Below are 13,711 nucleotides of genomic sequence, written 5' to 3'. Positions count from 1 at the left end.
TTTTCTCCTCCTCTCCCACTTTTACTCTTCCAACCTGAGTTCATCTTTCCTCCATCTATCTTCTGCCGTCCGTCATGCCGTCTTTCTTGCAGTTGAATGGAAGCGACATTTTTGAAAGATTACGTCCCCTTTGGCTCTGTTTCCTCTCAACCTCCAGCCCCGCCATGTAGACAAATCAATCGGCTTGTCTCTCAGTCATGTCACACAAGCTTCCTCTTCGGTATCTTCTATGTGTATTTAAGAACTTCCTGTGCAGTAACATGTGCCTCGTGTGTGTGTGTGTGTGTGTTTATGTCCTCTCTTGCAGTGTCTATGTATTTGTGATGTTTGTAAAAGCTCAGCTGCTGGGACGTTACACTGTTTTGGCCACATTCTGACATGTGTGAGTGTTTGTGTGTGTCTGTTTGTGTGTGTGTGTGTGTGTGTGTGGGTCTGCAGGTGGTCCAGGATGCTTACACCAGGTTCACTGAGGAATCTCTGACGCAGTCTATGTGTGAGAAGACCTCGGAGTGCACAGAGGTCACAATCAAGGTCAGTGGTGGAACCAAAATAGGGCAGAACACAAATGAAATTACATTAAATTCAAATCAAATTTCAAGTGTGTGATTAAAAAATATGACTAATTATCAAAATGCCGTGCCTGATTTCGCAAACAATTTTTGAAAAGCAGCAAAACCTACATGAGTTGTTTTTTTTTACTTGATGTGTCAAGTTCGACATCACGAAAGTGCCGGTGGGTTAGTAAAGCTATGGAGGACAAATACCAAAATCAAAGATAAATAAATAAATATAGCAAAAACAATATTATAAATAAATGTAGCCATTAATTAATTGATGTGACATAAATTGATATTTCTGTTTTAATTTGCTTCTTTATTTATTTATCTTTGTATTAATTCCCTTATTTATTTACTCCTCTGTTTAATTTTCCCTTTATATGTATATATATATATATATATACTGTATATATATATATTTTTTATTATTGATTTATTTACTTTTGCATTTATTTTACATTTATTAAATAATGAATAATACATAATTTAGGGGAAATAAACAAGGGGTGAAATGCAAAGGGAAAATCGTGCATACATAAATTAAGACATAAATGCATAAATACGTAAGTAAATATACACATTTAAAAAATAAATACAAAATAAATACAAAAATTAATAAAGAAATAAAAAAGAAATTCAAAATAAATAAAAAAGTAATGCAAAATATATTTTTAAAAATAATACAAAATAAATACATAAATAAATGCACAAGTGCAAGGTAGTGATGCTAAGGTAATACATTTACAATTTTTATGAAATAAAAAAAAAACTATGAATATTAACTGTTGTTAATATCATATATTTAATGTCATTCCATTTATATTTGATAAAAAAATATATATCAGTATGATTTTTCACCATTTCTGAGATGTCTTCAAAGTAGCCTACTGTAAATATGGTAAATATCAACAATATTATAATAACAATACAAGTACCGATAATAGCACTAACTTCATGGTAACAAATTGACATGTTGGTATACTAACCTATAACAGTACATGGTTTGTCTGAATCAAAAACATTGATTGTTATTATTGTCCCAAGAACATAAAATTGCAATGAAAAAAAAAACTCCATTGCTTTTTTCTTAGTAAGTACATTGATAGGTTCTCAGGTTTATCCTGTAACTTATATTTTAAAATCAGATCGAATCAGATTTTTTTGATTTGTGCAGAGTAGTACTGTACAGTTTTGTCTTAAAGGTTCAAGGTCCAGCTTTATTGTCATGTTACAATAAAGGATAGCTTGATGAAATGCAATAGTTGCACCCTCCATGCTTCACACACAGAAAATGTCTAAACACGTATTCAAAATATTTAAATTAGAATATAATAAAACAATAAGACAGAGAATAAAATAGAACAAAATATATAGAAGGGGCACTAAAGGAAGAAATAAAAAGGAAAACTGAAATTATATTTACAAGGACGCTATACAGTAACGTATATACATACACACAGGATTATGCAATATCAATTAGTTAAAGTGCAAAGAAGACTTTAGTGGGGATGAGGGTAGAGCAGGAAAAGATGTGGTAACACACGAGAAGACCAGCGCAGCAGAATAGTTCCATGAAAAATTCACAGATGCATCTCGTCTCGATGCAACAAGGAGAACAAGTAGTGTTGTTTACATGGGAGTGGAAGGTAAATCTATAAATATGGTCGCTGAAACATGTGCATGAATTATTCACGTCGCTTTTTCCCTGACCTCAATTTTCACCACCTCTTTTTCTTCCCCTTCCTCCATCCTCCATCCTTCCCCACCTTCCTCCTCCATCTCTTCCACCCTGTTGGGGGTTGCCTCCTTTTTGTACTTTTTCCTTCTGCCCCCTGTTGTTTTGTTATCATCTTCTTTATACTCTTTCCTTCTTTGTCTCGTCCTTGCCTTTGGTGATCTCATATTTCCTGTGCCTTTCATCTCCTTTGACCCTTCTCTTGTCCTCTCCCCTTTCATCACTCCTCTTTCTCCGTATAGGGCCTCGAGGTGTCCAAACCGGGCCGCTACCACACTCTCTCCTCAGACAATTTTCTTGAGATGAGCGACTCTGGGGTTGAGTTCACAACCTCTGGCCTCCCACTGGACAGCGACACTGATGGTGTGATGACCTACGCCTCCCACAAGCTCCTCCTGAATGCCATCTCCCCTACGGCCGTGACCGAAGAGGTTCCCTCCGACAGCCCGGAGGCCACCGCGGTCCCCCACGGCGACCTCAGCGCCAGCCGGACCCCTGACTCCGCCATGAGCGCCAGCCCCGCCTCCAACCCTCGCTCACTTGCAGCCGCCACCCCCGACGGCAGCCTGCACGGCGCTGCGTCGCCGGGAACGGCCTCCATGGGCAACGCCGGGGCGGATTCAGCCAAAATAGAGGGAGGGGCTGAGAGCGAAGATGCCGGGCAGAAGGAGGAATCAGCTCAGAGCACCTGAGAGGATGCACCAGGGTGTATTTTTTTTTTTAGCTCATGGTCCTCATACAGTAATGACATCAATCCGGTTCTGTCTTTCATATCCAAACACCACCGAGTCCTTCATCACTGCATTTGAAACAACATCATGGACATAACATTCATGCTTGGTTCAGATGTCAGTTTAGCCTAAAAAGAAAAATGATGAAAAGGCAGTCGCACAAAATGCACAACACAAAATCTAACGCACTGAAAAATTAGATGCAAAAGAATAGCCCCGAGCTGTTTTATCAAAAGACGAACAAAGCAGTTCTGTGCATATGGAAAATGCATGCATTTAAATGAAACATTAAAGTAGATATCATAGTTCAGATCTACATGAATAAAACTGATGGTAGAGTAGACTGCATGCGAGCTTCAACGGGCCGAAGACGCACAGGCTCCTAAAAGAAGTTGTGATGATGTGAAAAGGGTCAAACACTCTCAGCACTTTCAGGAAAACACCTAAATGGGATCAAATGATTTCACCTCCTGAAAAAACAAAACAAAACAATGCCAGGAGTTTGTCGGCTGAAGTCATACATTATTTTAAGATCCCAAGGCTACTAGCAGCAAAGAGTTCCTCCTGTACTGAGGCGGATCTCAGTGTGTTGCCTCTGACAGCACTTTCGTCTGCTCTCACGGCATCAGACCAACACCACGATGATTGCATTTCGTCCCACCCATACACAGACTCTATTATTAACAAGTGTGTCAGAGAGCGTCCCCGCCTCTCAGACAGAAGCGCTTGTCTCAGCACTCATTCACTGATATCCACGAGAAAAATACAACAACTCTATTCTTTCTGGAAAAACCTGCAAACTGAAACAAGCTCTGTAGATCGAATATACCGCCACTCCCAATCGAGCGCCGGCGGTTGTTTTCCTTTCTCTCATGTCTCTTGGTGTCAAACCTTCCACATTCGAAGGCGTCATCTAAAAGGAACCTGTGGAGACATCCACCTCATCTCACTAATGATGAAATTCCAGAGAAAACACCCACAAGAACGACAGCTAACTGTAGAAACTCTCCTCATCTGTTTTTATTCCCCCCCCCGCCCCCCAATGGAGTTGTCACGAGCCCTGTCAGAGCGAAAATAAAATTAGGAAGAAGACTGCGCAACACTTCTGGGACTTTTTTGGAACAGCTCCCGAGAACATAATTGGATTCTTGGTGTCTTTGCAGGAGGACCAATTCACAAGACACCGTAGTAGAGCGAGGAGTGGTGGCGATGAAAGAGACAAACGACAGAGATGGAACAGGGTGCTATCCGGGGGAGAACAGATAAATGACTCGCATGATTTAAAAGCGTCCCGTTCGCATCTTGGCTCCCATCCATCCATCGGACGGAGCTCTGATTATTGTAGCCCAGTTGTTTGCCAAGATGAAGTGACTGGAGAGCAGGTGGATCAATCTGAGATAACGATGCAGCCTATAGCCCCGACAGAATGAGAGTGAATAACAGTGATTATGAGAGCTCTTTCAGCTCATGAAAGATAGGAAATGAAAAAGAGGAGGGTATAAAAATCCAGAATTAATGTTAATATCAATAACTGAAAGATGGTGAGTCCTTCCATTTACTGCTCGTGCTCGATGAATCCAAACCCACTAACTGTGCAACATACAGTTAAATACGCTACTACGGACTGCACCAGTAATAGTGTGTAGTCTGTAAAGTATAAGGTCAAATGTTTACAACCACTAAATGTATTCAGCTATTCTGTGACACCTTTTATTGAGTCAAATCCCAATAACTGACAGTTCACACTGCAGATGTGATTACTATCAAAAGCTCTGAAGCAGGAGTTCTCAAACTTTTTGGGGCCCCTTAAAGGGAAGAAAACTTTCCAAGGACTCCCTCTTAATTGTAATTAATCAGAAGCGATTAAGCATTATGCTTACAATCTTGTATTCATAGGTGCCATTAGAACTATTTCTATTCTAAAACTTTTCAACCTAAAGACTTCAGACCTGTTTCATAGTGATAAATGTGAATCATGTTAAGATAAGATGAAATAATCCAGTATTAGTCACACATCAGGGAAATTTGCAATGTTATTGAATATTAATACCACTTATATATACTTTTAAATATAGTCATTTTATTCAAATTGCATTTGGACTCATCTTGACAGCATTTATAGCCTACATTTTTAAGTAATTGATCGAAAGAGCTTTAGAAAATGAACAGTAGAAAGACTTACATAGTCCTAATACATCCAGATATTTAAACCTACCAGTCTAAAGTTGATTCAACTTCAAAATAATGAACTTATTGACGTGTGTCACAATCATATCTGGTTTCTATTGGCCCAAAGCTAACGTGGGTGGGAGTATTGGACACAATATGCTTGTATTATTGGCGCAAATGGTTAATTTATTGCTAAAGACACAAGTGATGGACCCCAGAAATACGAGAGAGTGGAGAGACGGTGGCGTGAGTAGAGTCAATTTAGATTGAGCTCTTGCAGCCTTAACAACTGCTTTTGACTAATCAGCTCCCGTTGCTTGCTGTGGAAGAAGCCTGTGGGCTAATTCAGTATTTTCATGTCACAGAATGAGAGCGAGACATCTCACCGCTGAGGAAAGTCGGTCCCAAACATGTCCTCCCCTCCACAGGGCCACAAACAGTCTGTGATGCTAACATAGAGCTCCTTGCACAACATCAATCACCTTCTGAAACACACCAAAAACACGCAGTGATCATCCTCATAACAGGGCTCTACTGTCCCCGAGGATCCCATTTAGATGTCCTTGTTATTGTTGCCACTGACAGCTGTCGGCAGTAGGGCTACCTCATGCTGTAACGGAATCGATGTCAACCTGGCAAGTCTGCAAAATGTTCGACCTTATACCTCTAAGGGTTACTAAAAGCAGTCAGAGACACACAGATGTTTGGTGTCTGGACAAGAAAAGCACAAAATTTAACGTGATCCTTTTGAAACTACAGAGGTCAAATCTTGAATATATGAATCATGAGTGTGTAAAATGACTTGCATATCCTACTCGTCATTGAATTATTGATTTTGTATATTGCTGTTTTGTTGGAACTTTATCAGATCAACCCGATCTCATGGGACAGCCAGCAACAAATGTTGGGATTGGACATTTTTGCAAACCAGGGATACGTTTTTGCATTTGGTTTGAGCAAGTGACGTAGTTTAAATAGCAAAAATAGACACACTGGGTGAGTGGGTGGGGAGGTGGATGGGTCTAATAAACACAAGGCTTTCATCCAGGAGACCGCTGTTTGTGTCCCGGGCATCACGTTACAATCAGCTGTTCGTTCATGTCACGTGTTCACAACGTGCAGAGTCATTTTTACAGTACAAACGTAGTAGTTTTAAGCGCAACCATGTAGTTCTTTCCTAAACCTAACTATAGAGGTTTGGTTGCATCGTTACGGTTGTTGCGTTACATTGTTACGTTGTTACATTGTTACATTGATACGTTGTTACACTGCTATGTTACGCTGCCATGTTACGCTGTTACATTACGTTGTTGCGTTACGTTGTTGCGTTACGTTGTTGCGTTACGTTGTTGCGTTACGTTGTTGCGTTACGTTGCTATGCTACGTTGCTATGCTACGTTGCTATGCTGCGTTGCTATGCTACGTTGCTACATTGCTACGTTACATTGTTGCGTTACATTGTTGCGTTACATTGTTATGTTCTTACGATGCTACGTTACGTTGTTATGTTGTTACGTTGTTACATTACATTGCTACATAACGTTGTTACATTGTTACGTTGCTACGTTACATTGTTATGTTGCTACATTATTATTTGAAGACAAACCATGATCTTTTTTCTAACCTTAATCAAGTAGTTTTGTTATCTAAGCCTAACCAATCGTTTCACAACGTTAACCATGCAGCATTGCGTTTCTGCCAGCGTGATATGAAGGCTGAAGACTGCAGGCTGATATGAAACGTTGCACGGGAAGGCGTATAAATAGCACGGCATTTCCGCATGTCATGATAACGCAGACTTTTTGCATGTCATTTATACACCACGGGCTTAACGTTGTGAAACGTCATTTAACGCCATTATTATATCACTAATGTCACAAACAAAACTTCAAACTAACTCAACATCACTTTGGAACATGAACGCCGGTGTCCTGATTAGAAGTCCTGTGTTTGTTGGACCCCTTCACTTCCCCTCCCTCCCACTATAAGCAGACTCTCTGACTTTTTATTCTACGTCAATAGCTCTGATCGTAGCATATTGCAGTCAGTACAGACTATATGGCGTACACATGACACGCTCAAAGCAACAAAGGCATTGGGATTGCATGCAAAATGACTTACAAATTACCGCGTCATTCATACGCCATTTAGTGAGACCGGGCTGATCAGATATATATATTAACAGAACAGTAAGGCTCCCAAACTGACTTTGTGTTTGGTGTAAATATCAGGTTGATCTAAATAATCTCTGATGAGAAGGTTAGGTGGACTAATGATGGTCAAAGGATTGACTGATTTTCAATTAAACCTAAAGCAATATTCATTATAATGGCACTGAGACATCACTAACATCCATCGGGCAGAAAGAGGAATCTGACAGCATATCTCAACATCAGTCACTCTTAACCATTTTTTTTTTTTTTCAATGTTGTAAATATAAAGATATGTGATCTGCATGTGTGAAAATACTAATAACTTTCTTACTGCAATGCTTATGCAAGATTTTATACAATGAAAAATGCTGCATTGATCCTTTAACCACACGTCCACAGCAGGTAGAAAACACACGTATAGTGCTGGAGTAGACTCTCCAGTCTTAACTCATGTCATGTTTATATGATGCTATGTGAAATCCTCTCATCAACATTTGCTTCAGCAGTATCCGTAGTCGCCTCAGGGGTGCACTATTTGACACTGTAACAGTGTGGCTGTACTTAACCAGATTGTCTTATTTAGATTCAAAGCAGGACAAAGAAAGTGCAGAAAAGAAGTGGTGAAGAAAAACACGTGATGTATAGAAATACTCAATACACAACGGGAGGTTATTCCAACTTATTTCTCTGCAGTAGGTTAAATCCATTGAGATGTATAGAGCAACCAGGAAGGGTATGAAATTCAGGCCTTAGTAGAGTGCTAGATATCACCCATGAGCCAAATAATATTTCCCAACAAGGCTTAGTGTTGGATTTAACCGGCTGAGAAAAGATGGCAACAGAATGATTTAGATAAATTCATTCATGATTAACAAGTGAAAAGTAAAGTTTTCACATTTGAATACACTTCTACTGTATTTTCGAGGCCGGTGAGGCTGCTTGTGTCGCATCTTTTGTGAATAAATGGAGCTGAAAATGTTTCATTCTTAAAGGGACAGTCCACCGCAAAATCACAAATTCATATTTGTCCTCTTAACCTGTAGTGCTATTTATCAATCTAGATAGTTTTGGTGTGAGATGCAGAGTGTTGGAGGTATCGGCTGTAGAAATGTCTGCCTTCTCTCCAGCATAATGGAAGTGAATGGCACTCAGGTAGTGGTGCTCAAAGCTCCAAAAATACATTTGAAAAATTAAACAATAATGTTTCTTTCCAGAAATCATGACCCGGTTACTCAAGATAATCCACAGACCCGGTTGTGAGCAGTTTCATGTACGAACTATCTTCTTTCTTTCCAATTCTCACTGGACTGAATAGGCGCCATCTTGGGGTCGGGTATCCAGCTCTTATAATACATCCATGCACGCTTAGGCTTAGGCAACACAACTACTTAGTTAGGTTTAGGAAAAGATCGACTTGGTTAGGTTTAGGCAACACAACTACTTAGTTAGGTTTAGGAAAAGATCGACTTGGTTAGGATTAGGCAACGAAACTACTTAGTTAGCTTAAGAAAAAAATCGTGGTTTGGGTTAAAGCAACGGAAGTGCCGTAACTTAGTTACGGAGGTTACGTGACAAATAAATAAACTTTGACTTCCTGGGCAAGTTTTTTGACCCACCCATCTTCCCTGACCTCATTTGCTGCTCTTTATACTTCTCGGTTCACAATTACATGGATTACATACGAATTGATGTTCGTATTGGAGTTTTTTCACACCAAAACAATGTAGACTGATAAATAGCACTAAAGGAAAAATCTGTACTTTTGATTTTGGGGTGAACTGTCCCTTTAAGATGCATCACAAAGCCTCTGTTGAAGGGCACTTAAGCGTTTTGCAGAGTGAAGGGCCACGAGCCTCCTTTGGATTTCAGCGTGTGCCCTGATGGAATAATGATATTGAAGTTCAGGCAATCGCAGTCGATGAAGGCTTTATGAAAGGATTTCACTTTTCATCATTCAACCTTGTCTGATGTTTTCTGTTTCATTATTATTCACAAAGCCTGTCAGAACAAGAAGTGCTGGTGGTCCGTGTGTGTGGGTTTGGGGCACGATTTAATAAAACGTTATTTCAATTTTGTGGTAGATTCAATCTTCTGTTAATCTACTATTCTGTGTAATTCCAAAGAATGCAATGAAAAAAACATGAAATGATGTCTGCAGTGTCGCAGTTTGCTGATACCTCTGATCATAATGGAAAATTTGCTTTAGAAGAACTTTCAACTGCAGTTTCTGACACTGAGATCAGTTAATTTTAATTCACTCCAGTGCAACTCTTACTGTGATTGAATTTAGTCTTTGATTCATCACAGATAATTGGAGAAAAGCACTGGTCTCTGTCCCTCTGAGGATATTCTATATAGGAACACACACACTTGGACAAACTGATCCCAGTTCAGCAGCACTCCTACTCTGAGGTTACGTTAAGAATGATTCAGAAATGCATTGAACTCTGTCATGAAAATGATTTTGTAGTCACACGTCATATACTCCCAGCACCTGAGAATGTTTTGCACCTCTTTTGAATGAATGACCATGCTTGAATACATGTCATTGTCAGAACTTTTTTGTAGCATCACAATTAGCACTAAAAAAAGACTATTCTCGCTACTAATGTGATTACTATTTGTCCATACTCTGATATTATAGCCTATAATCTGCTGTCCCAGTGTATACCTAAGAGTTAGTGTAACTGCAGCATGCTGACGTGTAGATTGCTTGTGGGACAGCAGCCGTGATGCTGATAGCTAATAATGATAGTAATAATATGAATTGCACTTTTCTGTACAGCCTCCTGATCTCGTCTCTGAGGTCTGGTCCTGGTTTCCCATGATCCTCTCCTGACTCTTAAAGGGGACATATCATGAAATGATAGGTATCTGGAGTGCTTATCAACTTACAAACTATGAAATAAGACAACCCAGTCTCTTAAAGAGACAGGCGCTAAAACGGAGCGTTTCAGTCAGAGGGTGAATACAGGTATATTCAGACAGACAGTATGAGGAAAACAATGTGTTTTTTTTTTTACATTAAAGCATGTAAACATGTTCTACTAGAAACCCAAAATACAAGTATGAACCTGGAAATGAGCATGATATGTCCCCTTTAATATCACCTCACTGCTGGCATTCAGAGCGATAGTGAAGGGAGAATACTGCAGGTTGTTTTAAAGGTTACTGCCAATCATCACCGGTGTCGTTATGTCTTGTTGGTGTCCATACGAATCAAGAGTTCTCCTTCAGTAGAAGCTATTTGCTGCCATTCATGGTATTGAAATTAAAAATATATATATAATGAATACATGAATTATGAAAACTTGAAGCCTCCATGTGGCTGAGTCAAACTATAGTTTTTTTTATTGTCATTTCATGATATCTGAGTTGAGCGTTTCTTAGTGTTTTATGTTACACGTTCATTTCTGTCAATCACGGGAGGAATTAAAAGTTTACATTAAAAAAAAATAAAAATAAATGATTGTTAACATTTTGGCTCATGCTTTTATCTAAGGCATCAGTATATATATATTTTTTTTCAACTGACACTGATACTCTCCTTTAACACTTTTGAATGTTTTGACTCAGTCCCGCTTACATCGTCCTGCCCCGGAACAACCCCGTCTCTTTAAGAAAATTACGTTCCCATACATCTGAACTGCATCCTCAATTACGTTTCGAGGGAATGTATTTTCTCCTGGATCACGGTTGCTGTTTTAGACATGTGGTTAACGTAGTAAATTGAAACAAAAAATGGATCAAAACTACTTTTTTAGGTTTAGGCATTAAAACTAGGGATGCACCAATCCAACTTTTTATATATATATATATATATATATATATATACATTTATTTAATTGCTCTTTATTATTCAAATAATAAAACGTACACCAGCAAAAAATCTTAAAAATTAACAGGAATTAAAATTTCCAGTATATAATGTGTTTAGTATATAAACATAGAACTGAATTGAATAGATCGGCACCCATTGTCACCAATATCCGAGCCAGCTATTTGAATCAGTATCGGCCCGATATCCGGTATCGGTAACGATGCATCCCTAATCAAAACTACTTGATTAGATTTCGTAAAAAAAATAAAACATCGTGGTTTGGTTTAAGATAAGTATGTTTTTCAAGTTATTAAGCTAAGGATGTAAATTAAAATAAGTCAACGTTGACTTTTAGTTTCACACGGGACACGAACAGCGGTCTCCTGGGTGGAAGTCCTGTGTTTGTTTGACCGGTCCACAGCCAGTCCTCCTTCCTGTGCAGACCTCATTACAGACGTATTTGCGATACGTCAAAAACAAACGTAATCCGTAAAAAAATAGGTTTCCCCTTGAAACGTAATTTTAGTTCCGTTGTATGGGAACGTCATTTTTGTTTTTGTTTTTTCCAAAATGACACCGGTACTCTCCTTTAATATCGCTGACAATAGAATATGCACAGACTTGAAGCTGGTGTTTATTTTACATTTTCAATTCATCATTCTAATGGGCATTAAAAGTTGCATTCTCTCCACAGAACATATACGCTCCCCTATGGTTGTACAATGGTTTTGGGAAACCCCAGAGTCAGGATAGCTCTAGAGGTAAAATTAGATTAGTTGTTTTAGCACAAGACTCAGGCACGAGAAATATACTCACTGTCAATGTTACTGCTGTTGCTTCTGCAAAAACTAACAAATAATGCAACTAAAAAGAAAACTTTTACATGAAAAAAATTCACCTTTCCTTTTCACTTGATCTCAAAGTCCATGCTTATAAGAGGCTAAATCAAATTCTTCATGTATTTGTTAAAGAAATGTGGGATGAAATGAAGTATGTTTTTGTTTTGTTTTTTAATCTGTGTGAACTCTGACGTATGAAGCTGACACAAACACTTCATTTAGGATAGTCTGGCTTTGGTTTACATGTGTGTTTAAATGTAGATTTGTCATTTTTGTGGTTGATTTTCAGCCCAATATAACTCTATTTTGCTGGTATTCTGTATGTTTGGGTAAAAGGCAACAAGTCTACTGTGATGTTTGATTGATTGATTTAACATTGAAGTGTGTATAACTCAGGATAGTGCAAGTTAAGTTGTAAGTGAAAAAAGAACAGTTGAAAGGAGACATTACAGTATGTTCAACACAGTCTCACGGCAGTTTGTGAAATAGTCACAAAACTTAATCTATTTGATTTGTGTACATAGACACAAATTTCCTTTTTTGTTTGACCCTCAGCCATGACTTTCAACAACGTATTGTTGTTGTGCGTTTTCCTACAGATGTCCAGCAACACGTTATGCACGTGTCAATTTCTGCTCCAGTCTTTTCAAAATAAAACTACTTAGTTAGGTTTAGGAATAAATCGACTTAGTTAGGCTTTAAAAAAACTACTTAGTTAGATCGACTTGGTTCGGGTTTAAATAACACTGGAAGTGCAGTAACTTAAGTACGGAAGTTACATGACAATAGAAGGCAGCACACTAGTTACGAAATCTGATCTGAGATCTGCAAAAACTTGCAAAAACTCTCGCGAGACTCGCTGCCTGACAACCTTATCCTAACCTTAACTATTCAAGGTCAATGCTTAACCATAACCCTTCGAGATCAGTGCCTAACACTAACAATCTCACGAGAGTTTCCCCAGTTTGTTGGCTCCCTTTTATAGCCACTACTACAAAAACTACTTAGTTTGCTTTAGGAAAAGATCACGGTTTGGGTTAAGATATCTCCGGAAGTGCTGTGACTTAAGTAAATAAATTACATGACAAATTAATCAACTTTGACTTGTGGTTTCACACGGGACATGGAGTCTCCTGGGTGGAAGTCCTGTGTATTTTGACCCACTCTGACCTCTTCCCTAAATGCCGTTCACCGCTCTTTTACACTTCCCGGTTCACAAATCAAAACATTAAATTTCACGAACTGCTGTGCGACTGAGCCGGTACTGTATGTTATACCCAGATGTTTACATATTCTGGTCTGGCCACTGGTGTGTCGTTTCATTTTGAAATCACTTGAATGCTTCATACCGAAGAGTTCAGATCTCATTTGACGTTTTGTTTTTTTCTAAAGCTGGGTAATCATTGACTCTAACGATACTTCACTGAACTGCCATGGACAAGTGGCCTCACCCCCTTGTTTGCTTGAAGAATAAATCAATGATTATTTATATACCGGCACTATATACTAGACCTTTTGGCATCCTGCAAAGACTTTTTATAAAGCTTCTCTTTTTTCTGTAATGAATTAATAACTCCAATTAAATGAATTTTCAATCAAAAGTTTAATTTTGTTTGTGTGTGTCTCTGCTTTTCATGCACTTTCATTTTCATTCATACAAACTCAAGAATTTCCCATTTGAATGCCAGGACAGCCTTTGTTTAAATA

General features: G+C 38.6%; 1 protein-coding gene across 2 annotated transcripts in view; it reads left to right on the top strand.

The window, feature by feature from the left end:
- Positions 1-13,605, top strand: part of LOC141753854 (uncharacterized) — a 43,983-nt gene extending 30,378 nt beyond the window's left edge. For both annotated transcript variants that reach the window (XM_074612470.1, XM_074612471.1), the window contains exons 9-10: positions 439-531; positions 2,535-13,605. In XM_074612470.1, the coding sequence (XP_074468571.1) occupies positions 439-531; positions 2,535-2,984 (543 nt within the window). In that variant the 3' untranslated portion in view covers positions 2,985-13,605. The remainder of the gene's footprint in view (positions 1-438; positions 532-2,534) is intronic.
- The last annotated feature ends 106 nt before the right edge of the window (positions 13,606-13,711 follow it).

Source organism: Sebastes fasciatus, chromosome 17 (genome assembly GCF_043250625.1).
Source record: "Sebastes fasciatus isolate fSebFas1 chromosome 17, fSebFas1.pri, whole genome shotgun sequence".
NCBI classification, from domain to species: Eukaryota; Metazoa; Chordata; class Actinopteri; order Perciformes; family Sebastidae; genus Sebastes; species Sebastes fasciatus.
Note: the sequence above shows the minus strand (reverse complement) of the source record. Positions and strands in the feature narration are given on the sequence as shown.